The sequence below is a fragment of the Rhinopithecus bieti genome, unplaced genomic scaffold (genome assembly GCF_001698545.2).
Source record: "Rhinopithecus bieti isolate Rb0 unplaced genomic scaffold, ASM169854v2 scaffold_4781, whole genome shotgun sequence".
In the NCBI taxonomy this organism is placed as follows: domain Eukaryota; kingdom Metazoa; phylum Chordata; class Mammalia; order Primates; family Cercopithecidae; genus Rhinopithecus; species Rhinopithecus bieti.
In genome coordinates this window covers 5,717,305-5,729,867 of record NW_016805181.1, presented here as the reverse complement: position 1 = coordinate 5,729,867, position 12,563 = coordinate 5,717,305, and the positions used below count along the sequence as shown (strand labels likewise).

Below are 12,563 nucleotides of genomic sequence, written 5' to 3'. Positions count from 1 at the left end.
AAAAAGTATTAACTTTTTTTTTTTAATGAATTGAGTTTATTTTCTGAATTTCTTTTCTCATCTGGGAGTACCAGGGAAATTCTGTCAAGGAGTCTCTTGGCCTTTTGTCAGGGGACTTGACAAGAAGAAACTGCGTTTAGTATTTTTATCTGATCAGACAACACTATTAGAATTATCTTCTTAAGTGTAAACATAATGGCTAGGTAAGTTTATAGCTTGAGAGACAGCATAGTATCATATCAAGGAATATGGACTTTGGAGGCAGATTGCCTGGGATCAAAGCCGAGCTCTACCATTTACTCACTAGGTGACTCTCAGCAATTTATTTAACCTTCCAAAGGCTCAGTTTCCCCATCTGTAACATGGGCCTCCAAATGACACCTATTTCATAGTACTGTTTGGAAGAGCACGTGAAACAATTATATACTATATGTACATACACATACATACAAATATACATATACATATGTAATACGTGTAATATGAACACATCTAACTTTATTCTGGTTATAGAAGCACTTTTCTTTTGGATTTCTCTTTCTCTCAAACCCCCCAGCCCCCTCTCTCCTAAAACACCTGGGCCAAAAAGGGAAATCCTACTTTTACTTTTCTTTAATTCACTATTATTATTCTAAAGAAACCCACAGTCTACATACAGCAGTTTACTTAGAAGGTTCAGGGAATCTAGATGTCCAAGTTGGAAGTCAGCTGCCTGAAACATGGAGTGGGTGACCTCTAGGGGCACTCAGGGGCCCTTCCTTCCAGACTTGGGGCACTGTCACTGAGAAGCTCCCTTGGGGGGGTGGGGGGCTTTTGGTCTTAGCGGTTGAGTCACGTTATCATACGCCAAATAGCTTATGGGAGTTCAAAGTGAGCCTTTCTCCACCACTGCTAACCACTAACTGCCCATCTGAGCCATGAGCCAATTGGCCCCTCTCTCCTCTCCCCTGGCTACTTAATTGCTCACAAATCCAGCAAATTGCAGGATTAGCCTCTAGGGGGCACCAGAGACCTTTCCTTTCAGAGCCCAAAATGCCATTTCAGTAGTAGCAGAGAACAGGGTGTTCTGGAGCTGGAGCATGGTCCAGGGTCTCTTGTGTTTTTTTTTGCCTACTGATACCTTTAGTATATTTAATTTAATTTGGGTAGGGTGGTAGAGGGTTCCTTTTTAACAGTGTATTCATGATTTCTCTAACAATTCCTCAGGAAAGTTATTTATTTCTTTTAGATATAGAATTTTTATCATTGGTCCATTTACTCAAAATCACTTCAGAAAACATTTGCTAAGCTTCCACTATGTGCAAGAGTGTCCCAGGCATACAAAAAGTAAAAAGCCATGGTGTGTGCTGTCATGGACTCATTCTAGAGCAGCGTGGCCCCACAGAACTGTCTATGATGACGGAATGTTCCACATTTGTGCTGTCCAGTTCCACAGCCAATGAGCCACATGGGGCTCTTGAGTACCTGAAAAACAGCTGGTAGGATGGAGGAGCTGAGCTTTTAATGTTAAATAGGCAAATGTGGCTAGGAGCTACCATACTGGATAGCACAATGTATTAGTTTGGTGCAAAAGTAATTATGATTTTGGCCATTTTTAAGTGGATTGGAAAGCCTAGCTACTTAAAGTGTGGTCCACAGAGCAGAAGCATCACTACACCTGAGAGCTGGTGGAAATGTAGATCTTTGACCTTAGCATAGGCTTCCTAAATCAGAAACTGCATTCTAACAAGATCTCCTGGTGCTTCTAATGCACAGTAAAGTTTAGAAAGTTAAGAGATGTATACAAGTGGTTCTCATCCTGACTGCACTTCAGACACAACTGAGGAACATTAAAAGATGCTGAGCCTACGTCACACCCTCCACCCAGAGATTCTTAGGTTAATGGTTTCAAGGCTTGGCCTCAACATGAAGAGTTTTAAAAGCACTCTGGCGGATTCCAATAAAAATTTGAGAACCATCCCAGCATAAGTGGGTACGGTGGCTCCAAAACTGGAGATCACCAGGGGTGTTTGTTAAAACACAGATTGCTGGCTCCAACTCGCAGTTTCTGACCCATGGGTCTTGCTTGAGCTCTAAGCATCCTCATGTGTAACAAGTCCCCAGTAACACTGATGCTGCAGATCCAGGAACCACACTTTGAGAACCACTGGTCTAATCATTTTAAAAGATGGGCTCCAGAATTAGACTAACCTGAGTCTTGGACTTGCCACTTACTTAGACCCTGAACTTCAGCTTCCCACACTGTAAACTTGGGCTATGAATATTTACTCATCGTGTTATTGTGAATATTAACTCAGAGAATGACTATGAGATGCTGGCACAGTGCCTACTTTTAATAAGCAATCAATAACTGTTCATTACTATCATGATCCTAAGAAGACTCACTCATTCAACAAATGTGAACTATGTGTCAGGCACTGTTCTAGGTACTAGAGACATAGCCAAAAACAAGGGGGCCACAGTCCCTGCCACATGGCTGTCATGGAACCTGCATTCCTACCTGTCAGTACAAAGCAGGCTGTGTATGGTGCTCCTATAGCACGGATCCTAAGAGCACAATAAAAAGGTCAGAGAGGCGCGGTGGCTCACGCCTGTAATCCCAGCACTTTGGGAGGCTGAGGCAGGCGGATCATAAGGTCAGGAGATCGAGACCATCCCGGCTAACATGGTGAAACCCCATCTCTACTAAAAATACAAAAAAATTAGCCGGCTGTGGTGGCAGGGGCCTGTAGTCCCAGCTACTCGGGAGGCTGAAGCAGGAGAGTGGCATGAACCTGGCAGGCGGAGCTTGCAGTGAGCCGAGATCATGCCACTGCACTGAGTCTGGACAACAGAGTGAGACTCCGTCTCAAAAAAAAAAAAAAGGTCAGAGAGGAATTCATTCCAATGGATGAGAATGGGAAAGCTACACACAGGAGGTGGAGTCAGAGCTGTGCCTTAATGGGGAGAAGGATTACAACCTGCAGAGTGTAGGCAGGAACTTCCTCATGACCAGGCACAGGGCAGAGACAGCAAGAGGATGCAACTAGCAGCCTAGTGGAGCTGGGGCAGGAAGTACAGAGAAAGGGGAGGCAGGAGGCAGGGCTGTGCATATGGGGATGCTGACCAGGGTCTGCTACTGCTCTCTGGCCAAACCATACTAATTGTGTTTGTTTAAATCCCAAACACTGAAAATTACTGATGTCAGGAAACTGAAACCAGGCCACAGCTTTCATTCTTGATTATTCTTACCAAATGCAGAGGCCAGTCAACAGAAGGTCCAGGGATTCACAGAATCATCCTGACCCTGCCTGAAGGTGGGGTTCTTCAGCCAAGCACGTGGCTTTGGGGCCAGATGCTCCATTGAAGCAGAGGAACAACAGAGAGATGCTTGAGACTTCAACTGAGCCCTGGGTGGGGTGACCATTAAAAAGAAGAGTGGTGTGCTGACCCCATCCACCGCTTCCTTTAGGAAAATGGTGGCCTACTACCACAACTCTTTGGTCTCATTTGGGTTTCTCTGTAAACTCCAGAAAGCAATAAAGCATGATTCCTAAAAAAGAGGGCTTCTAGATGGAGGTTATGCAGACCTAATAGGTTCCCCTCAGTCGCTGCAGCTGCAAAGGAAGAGGCACCCAAACCTCAGGGTAAGTTACATAAAAACAACAGGTAACAGGCAAGTCTGTCTAGTAACTCACCTGTTCCCATGAAAAGAAAAAAAACATGTCACTCCACGGAAGTGAGGGCACGTGTGGGAAGGTTTTGGGCTTCAATAAGGCTCTCCCCAAGGGTCTCCTCCCTAACAGGCTGGAAAATACCATGAAGCAGGGCCCCGAAGGGCCGTGAATGACCCCTGATGCAAAGGACTCCAAAAGGCTATGCAGAGCTTTTGGCATATCTGAACAGGGTCCCAGATCCCAGCACTCCCTCTTCTGGGCTCTGACTTTGGCAAGTCACTCAACCCCTCAGAGTCTCAGATTCCTCTTTGGAAATAATAAAAGGAATAATAATATGCCCCTTTTGGTAGGCAGAACGATGACCCCCAAATATGTCCATGTTAATCTTGGAACCTGTGAATATGGTCATTTACATGCCAGAAGGAAATGAAGGCAGCAGGCAAATTAAGGTTGCTGATGGACTGACCTGGAGATGGGAAGAGTATCCTGGAGTATCCAGGTGGGCCCAATGTAATCACAAGAGTCCTTAAAAGTAGAAGAGGGAGGCAAAGAAGAGATGGCAGGAAGCAAGATCAGAGTGATGCAAGGTGGAAATGAACCCTCAGTTGCTGGCTGTGAAGGTGGAGAAAGGGGCCATGAGCCAAAGAGTGTAGGCGGCCTCTAGAAGCTGGAAAAGGCAAGGACATGGAATCTTCCCTAGAGCCTCTGGAGAGACCCATGTTGGACGTCTCACCCACAGAACTGCTTGGAAATGGAAAACTACTATACCATTTTTGCAGGGTTGTGAGACTGATGTTTGGCACTCAGCAAGTCCTCTCTCTTCCTTCCTTCCTTCTTTCCTTCCTTCCTTCGTTCCTTCCTTCCTTCCTTCTTTCCTTCCTTCCTTCCTTTTTTCCTTCCCTCCTTCTTCCTTTCCTTTCCTTTCCTTACCTCCTTCCTTCCTTCCTTCTTTCGCTCTCTTTCTTCCTTCCTTCCTTCTTTCCTTTCTTCCTTCCTTTTCTTTTCCTTCCTTCCTTCCTCTTTCTCTCTTTCTCTCTCTCTTCCTTCCTTCCTTTCTTCCTTCTTTCCTTCTTTCCTTCCTTCCTTCTTCCTTTCCTTTCCTTACCTCCTTCCTTCCTTCTTTCACTCTTTCTTCCTTCTTTCCTTCTTTCCTTTCTTCCTTCCTTCCTTTTTTCCTTCCTTTTCTTTTCCTTCCTTCCTTCCTCTTTCTCTCTCTCTCTCTCTTCCTTCCTTCTTTCCTTTCTTCCTTCCTTCTTTCCTCTTTTCTTTCCTTCCTTTTCTTTTCCTTCCTTCCTTCCTTCCTTCCGCTTTCTCTCTTTCTCTCTCCTTTCTTTCTTTCTTTCTTTCTTTCTTTCTTTCTTTCTTTCTTTCTTTCTTTCTTTCTTTCTTTCCTTCCTTCCTTCCTTCCTTCCTTCCTTCCTTCCTTCCTTCCTTCTTTCTTTCTTTTCTTTTCTTTCTTTCACAGGTCATACTATGTTGCCCAGGTTGCTCTCAAACACCTGAGCTCAGGGGTCCTCTTGCCTCAGCCTCCCAAGTAGCAAGGCCACTTTCTTCTCTAGGCTGGTATTCGCTTCTGTAGGTACATACCATGCTCCACACATACTAGGCTTCATTCTCCCTGTCTTAGCCCATTATTGCAGCCTCCACTGAGCCCCAGCCTCTCACAGAAGCATATCCTCATTCTCCCACCCACGTGAGCTCTTGCTCCTCTGAACTCCCACAGCCTTTACAGCCTGTACCTCACAATTACGGGCTTAATTATATAGTGGGTAGTGTTACCTGCTGTCACTGCATGTGTGTTTATTTTGGTTCCAAAATGAGATTGCAACCTTAGTCTCAAACAGGAACAATGTTTTGTCCTTTTGCTGTTGTTGTTTTTAAGCACCTGTGCTTTTTTATATAATCCTGTTTTTATTGCCTTCTGACACACAAAAAAGGACTGCTTGGGCATATATTTATAAGCAGATACCCTACATCATTGCAATTGCCCTGTGATTGGGCATTAACTCATTTTTCTATTTCCTAGCAGAGTTTTCTATTTTCTAGCAGAGTTTTCTATTTTCTAGCAGAGTTTACTGAAGGTTTTAAGGTTTAAGGTCTAAGGCCAGTTCTGATACAGACAATAGGATCAAGTTTATGGTTTTCCAATCATGGTTCCAATGACCATGGTCCCTTATCATACCCCAATTTCATCAAAGAACAGGGGATGGTGTTGGGAATCACAGTACCGCTAGGATACAGGGTGTTCCGGTATGTGTTCTTCTCATCCCAGTGCTGAGCACATAGTAGGTAAAAAAAATGGGCTAGAAAACTGGCTGGTGAGTGCATCATTACTTTTCCCCTACTCCCTTCTTTAAATCCCACAAGATCACTCTCAACAAAAACATACACACAGGCAAGATGCAGTGGCTCACACCTGTAATCCCAGCACTTTGGGAGGCTGAGGCGGGTAGATCATCTGAGGTCAGGAGTTTGAGACCAGCCTGGCCAACATGGCAACATCGTCTCTACTAAAAATACAAAAATTAGCTCGGCGTGGTGGCGAGTGCCTGTAATCTGAGCTATCGGGGAGGCTGAGGCAGGAGAATTGCTTGAATCCGGGAGGCGAAGGTTGCAGTGAGCCAATATCGCACCACTGCACTCCAGCCTGGGCAACAAGAGCAAAACTCCATAAAACAAAAACAAAAAGAACAAAACATACACACAAACAGAGGCAGTACAGCCCATCAACCTACCTTGGGGATACATTCCCAAAAGAGAATGAGACAGACGGACAAATGAGTTCTCCTTGAAGCATGTTATTCAAATCTCAAAATAAGATACAGCTCTCATTTCAAGGTGCATTTATTTTAGTGAGGTTGGGATTTGTAAGGGAAACAAAATGAATAAGTTGGTGGGTGGGGACAGGAATTAAAATAAGCAGCGTCTTGCTGCTTGTCGACATGAGTGTCCTCACATCCGCTGCCTTATTTTTTATTCTGTTCTGGTTTGTTTTCTCTTGCGGTGCTTTAAAATATGATAGGTAGATTAGAAAGTGAGGCCGAGGTAATCCTGGCTTCTGTTCATTAAGCTCGTATGAAGTGCGTGTTGTTCTACTCACATTACCTCAGTGAATCCCTATGAGGTGGGTGCTATAATTAACCCCATTGTACAGGTGAGACAACTGAGCCTAAGGAAGATAAAATGCTCATGCTAAGTGTCCCATCAGCAAATGGGTGAGCCAAAATGTGGACTGAGTTGGTGGAGCTCAGAGCTGAGCTTTAATCTACTCTGCGCTAATATCTGGGGATGTGCTTAAGCTCCAATCTCTCTGTCCCAGATGGAGCAGGTCGGATCTCCAAGCTGCTGAGGGGCACTAGGACTCGAGAGATACCAGGCTAGCTCTGCGTTCTTCTGGTCCTCCTGGCATTTCTAGAAACTGGAGGTGGGCAAGGAGGAGGGGGAAAGAGGAGCCAGGAGAACACGGAGTCTTAAATAAGATCTCTTCCCTCTCTTCCTGCCTGGCGTGAAGCCCTTTATGAGTAAGCACCAATGGAGGGATGCCAACACAACGCAGCAAAACCAGCCCTGTCATTCCCAACCCAGGACTCCTAACTGCAAATCATTCAAGGGTAAGGTCACAGAAAGAAGAGCAGAGGAAGAGTGTGGACATAAAGTCAGACCACATCTTGGGGAATGCACCCCTCCCACCACTCCCAGGAGATGTGACCTTGGACAAGATATCTCTCTGAGCCTCAGTTTCTTCATCTGTAAATGGGGAAATGACAAGTCCTGCCTCATAGGTTTGCTCTGAGGATTGAGTCCATGTATGTGAGGGGCTTTCCAGAGTGCCCATCACACAGTAGAAGCTGACTACATATTAGTGTCTCTATGAGTACACCGTTACATGCACTAGGATGATCTGTGCAATGAATATATTCTGTACTACACAACACACAATCATATGCCAACAATTGAAAACTAAACATGGTGCGGGCAGCGTTCTGGGAAAGGTACGGGCAGGGGCCTGCATTCATTCTGGTTTTTATCTCCCACAGAGCCAGCTACTGCACAGTCCTACCCTCAGCAGGGCTGGGAAAGTTTGTGTAGGAGAATTGACATAGACTTCGGTTTCCTGCTTCTTATCCCAAACCTCAGTCAGAAAAGGCAGCACCCTTCCACTTTCCAGGAGAGGGGCAGCCAAGCCTGAAATGCCCCTATTTAATGGGATTATTTCTTCTCCTTTATAAGTCATATCTCATGGGAATGTTCATTTTCTCTCTGGCAGCTCATCAGTACAATAATTGTTTCACAGTGTAATAACCCATGTATTAAGTCAGATGAGAACCTCCCTGAAATATTATTATCCTGAATCCTCTTCCGTAACAGGGAGATAAGTTTTAGATCTCACCCAAGGAGATTTCGTTACCAAAGAGGCCAAAGCATTTCATTACAGGTGCTTTCTCCTACAAGAGGAGAGACATTATTTTTTATTTTTGTTATTATTATTTCATAGACCAAAAGGTTATTGTTCTATGGGTTCAATTTCAACAGCACTTATGCTTCCTAATCATACCGTGTCATTTACTTCCTTATTAGGTTCAGTGTTTCCTGCTTTCCCCACACTGCAGTATAGGAGCGTAGGGGGATAGGACTCTATTTCTACACTGTTGTTTCTCAATCATCTGGGATGGTACCTGACATATAGTAGATGCTCAATAAATATTAATATACAAATGGAAGCGAGCACATTTAGAGCACATTTCTTTTGGAAAGCGACCACAGTTGATGCAAAGATGTATCTCATTACAATTCATTCCAACCTCTTTTATTTCCTATTCAATTATTTTTTGCCCCCATTCTGTGTTTGTGCCAATAGATTTTTTATGAGATCAGAACACATCTCCAAAAATCAGAATTAAATCATCTACAAGAAGGCTATGGATTTCAAAGCATACCAGAACTCCTAGCGCTAAAATGCTTCAGAGAACGTGTCACTCACCACAAGGAGGCTCAGCTCCACACCTTTACTGGGGGCATGTTCTGCTCACTGCAGAGGAGGATGTCTCCACCACAGTCACCAGGGAGCCCTTCCATCACCCAGGCCCACAGGGGACCAAGAGAGAATGGACACTGGCAGAAAGTGCAGATTCAGGAAGTATGAGGACTAGAAGGTAATTTCATTTAACCCCCATTCTTCAGATGGGAAAACTGAGGATGCAGAAAAGCAAAGTGGTTGTTCGAATGCACAGGGTAATTAAGCACAGCCAGGTGACAAAGGCAGATCCCGCCTGTCCCCTTCCCCGTCGATTTTCCTGTGTGTGCATGGGTGTGTGTTTGAACTCTTAGCAACAAGATGTTTTAAAAGGACTCCCTTTTAACAGCTCATCCATAATTTTGACTCAGGGATGCTGCTGATAGAATTCTACTAGCTTCCCTGTCCACCCCAATGACCTAGATCCTAAATTTCCCATTAATGACTCAAGAGCCTTAAAGACTTTCTGAGCTAAAAGATTCTTCAAGATCATCTAGCCAAATCTTTATCTCACAGATGAAAAACAATGGGCTAAGAAAAGTGAGCTGCCAGGTCACAAAGCCAGTTAACAGTGAAGCTACAGCAGCTGGGACCGCTGACACCCAGGGACACGTAAGTTACACTGAGGACACTTTTCAGATTTGTGTGTGACTCTACTAGCCTCATCAGGATAAGAAGAAAATAAGGAGGAAGGGGGATACGATAAGCAGAAAATCTAGTCTAACCAAGCATATCTCAGGTCCAAAATGATAACTTTTCCTTAGAGCAAGAGAATATAATTCTAATAAGAAAACTAGTAGCAAAAGAAATCTTTTTAGGATATGGACACATACATACGTGTATGCATGCACACATGTGTATGTGCATATAATACAGAGAGTACCACACATACTATATTAAGAAGATGCTTATTTTTAAAAAATACTTGACACTAGGTATATAATAAATTAACAGTGCTAACAATGGCATCAAAATGGATTGCTAGTGGAAGCTTATCTTGACACAATATTTTTTTAAGTTATCCATCAATGTCTGCACAAAAGAAAATACACATATTCTTTCAACCAGCAATTCCTCTTCCAGGAACCTGGAACTATTGATAGAAATAGAATTATACAAATATATGAATAACGGTGTTTATTAAACCATCGTTTCTAGCAGCAACAAAAGGAAAAGAAAAACATTCAGGTGGTCTACCATTAGGGTTATGGCTGAATATACTGTGATACAAACAAATTATGGAGTCTTATACAACTGTTATAAAATGAGTTATCACAGAGCTGAAGGGATGTCCATCACGATTAGTGAGGAAGCCAAATTGTGGTGCAATGTAATTGTTTGATACAATTTCTCATACAAACACCACCATCTCTAAAACACTATTATGTGTGCACATGTGAAGGCCTGGGAACCCTGGGTGTTTAAAGGAGGAGGCAGTGATGGATGCAAGGGAGAAAGATGATGAATGTGTTCTTCACACATCTTTGTTTTCACTGATTACAATGCATGCGTATTGCTTTTTAAATAATTAACTTAAGCCAAAATGCCTAAAAAATAAGGACAGAAGGAACCCACAGAGAGTCCTCCAGGTTCTGTGTCAGCCTCCCTTCTTCCCTAGTAGACCCCAGGACAGCAGGAATACTCTGAATTCAGGGAAAAAATGAAATCAACGCAGCAATGAGAAACCTGAAGCTGTCTCTCTGAGCCCTGGACTTCCAGGACTATTCTCTGGTCAAGTTACTTTCCCCACTAAAGTGTTCTAGTCCTGGTCCAGGAAGTGCCCTGTACAGTACAGCCCAGCAGCACTCTCCCGTTAACCCAGAAAGGGACCTCAGTCTCCTGTAAGGTGAGAGATGACTCAAGAAACTTCATCTCTCTCTGCCCTCCAAAGAACCTTGTACCTATAAATAGACCATGCAGAACCCACTTTTTGGAAGCAGACCGAAGCTAACTTTGGCAGGCAGGCCTCTGGGGTGCCTGAGCCAGCCATTTGGAAAGTTGGCTTTACCACCATGGGCTTCTTCTTAATCCGGTCCTGACTCTAAGTTCCTGCATGAAAAGTGACAGAACCATGAACATAAAGGCCCTGGCTGTGACAGTGATGACCACTAGGCTTTGACAATTATAAAACTGCATTACCTGAAGCACAAACTGTGCAAACCCTTCGGGGCTAGTGCTCCAAAGAGAGCTGCCACCATCAACTTCTAAAACTCCAAGAGCATTGTTCACATTAATACATACAATGTTCTTTGTAGGGAGACAGGCCCCTGGTCCACTGCAAATTCTGTCCTTCAGCCAGGACTCAGGAACCAGGAAGGAGAAGGAAAGAGAGGTTGACTTACCAAGCCAACTTCTGTTTAAGTACACAGACACAAACACAGGAGGCACCGTGAAGAAATCCACTACAGAGTTCACTTCCAGCCAGAACCACAGCTTATCGTTGGCTGCAATAAACTGGAGGAAAGAAGAAAAAAGAAAGAGAAAAAACATGAGAAGCATGGTGCCGGCATCCAATGTACACTCTTTTGTCAAAGGGTAAGTTTTGAGTTTTCATAGGGGTAAGTTTTGAATTTCCATAGGGCCATTACACCTGGCTATTTTTTGTATTTTTAGTAAAGATAGGATTTCACCATGTTGGCCAGGCTGGTCTCAAGCTCCCGACCACAAGGGATCCACCCTGCTCAGCCTCCCAAAGTGCTGGGATTACAGGCATGAGCCACCACACCTGGCCTATTTCTATTTAATTTTTAAGGTCTGGAGGAAGAGGTTATGTCCTTTTCACATCTACACAAAGCACATGTTTTATGGTTGGACACACATGTTTTCTAGTGCCCCATATAGAGCCCTAAATAGACGAACTATATGATATGCTAGTCTTACAGAAAGATCAGGCAGTGTATTTTTCTGTGGTTTTCAACAGCTTCATAGGGAAGATTGGGTGATTTTACTTTTATTAGACTCATTCATGTAAATATAACTATAAATAAAGCACATATGTATACATTCACACACACACATACACACACACACAATTCTGTCCATCTACTCTCTTCACCCTCCTTTCATTCATACTCACAACTTCTCTCTCAGGGCTCAGCTAAGTGAACACTGCTAAACATAATTTTAAGAGCTGAAGTGGTTTATTTCTATTTACTTTTGTTTTGTTTTATGTTTTGAGATGGAGTCTTACTCTGTCGCTCAGGCTGGAGTGCAGTGGCATGATCTCTGGCTTAGTGCAACCTCTGCCTCCCAGGTTCAAGCAATTCTCCTATCTCAGCCTCCCGAGTAGCTGGGATTACAGATGCCCGCCACCATGCCTGGCTAACTTTTGTATTTTTAGTAGAGATGGGATTTCACCACGTTGGCTGGGCTGGTCTCGAACTCCTGACCTCAGATGATCCACCTGCCTCAGTCTCCCAAAGTGCCGGGATTACAGGCGTGAGTGCCCACATCCAGCCTATTTCTATTTAATTTTTAAGGGAACATGGCATTGTGTGAAGAGAGATAAACAATCCACCTGTGGATACATCATCAATTTTCTTCAATCCCTATTTCTCCCCCTTGAAACAAAACTGATGTGAATTCCAGAAAATGCTTAGCTAAGGAGCGGGCTCTCTCCCAGACTGAAAAGCAGAATGCAGGTGTGCTGTCTCTCCTGGAAACACTGGGTTTTATCTTGACCACGAGAGCAGACGCTGATGGGGATGATCCCTGGGTCCCAGACTGAAACACCCCATTGTGATATTGAGTAATGTTGCACAAACTTACCCGCAAGCCAAAGTAGAGAAGGAAGAACACGTTGAAAGCCATGTCGATCTGTAATGTGAAATCTTTGTAGAAATTCTGGCAGGATTCTATTGGGCTATTAGACAGGAAGAAGAAAAAGCAAGAGG

The 12,563-nt window shown here is 43.9% G+C and overlaps 1 protein-coding gene across 9 annotated transcripts in view; it reads right to left on the bottom strand.

The window, feature by feature from the left end:
• The window catches only part of KCNMA1 (potassium calcium-activated channel subfamily M alpha 1), a 767,391-nt gene that overhangs the window by 302,906 nt on the left and 451,922 nt on the right, over positions 1-12,563 (bottom strand). For all 9 annotated transcript variants that reach the window (XM_017871448.1, XM_017871449.1, XM_017871438.1 and 6 more), the window contains exons 4-5: positions 12,439-12,532; positions 11,013-11,124 (exon numbers count right to left, since the gene is read on the bottom strand). In XM_017871448.1, coding sequence (XP_017726937.1) covers positions 11,013-11,124; positions 12,439-12,532 — 206 coding nt within the window. The remainder of the gene's footprint in view (positions 1-11,012; positions 11,125-12,438; positions 12,533-12,563) is intronic.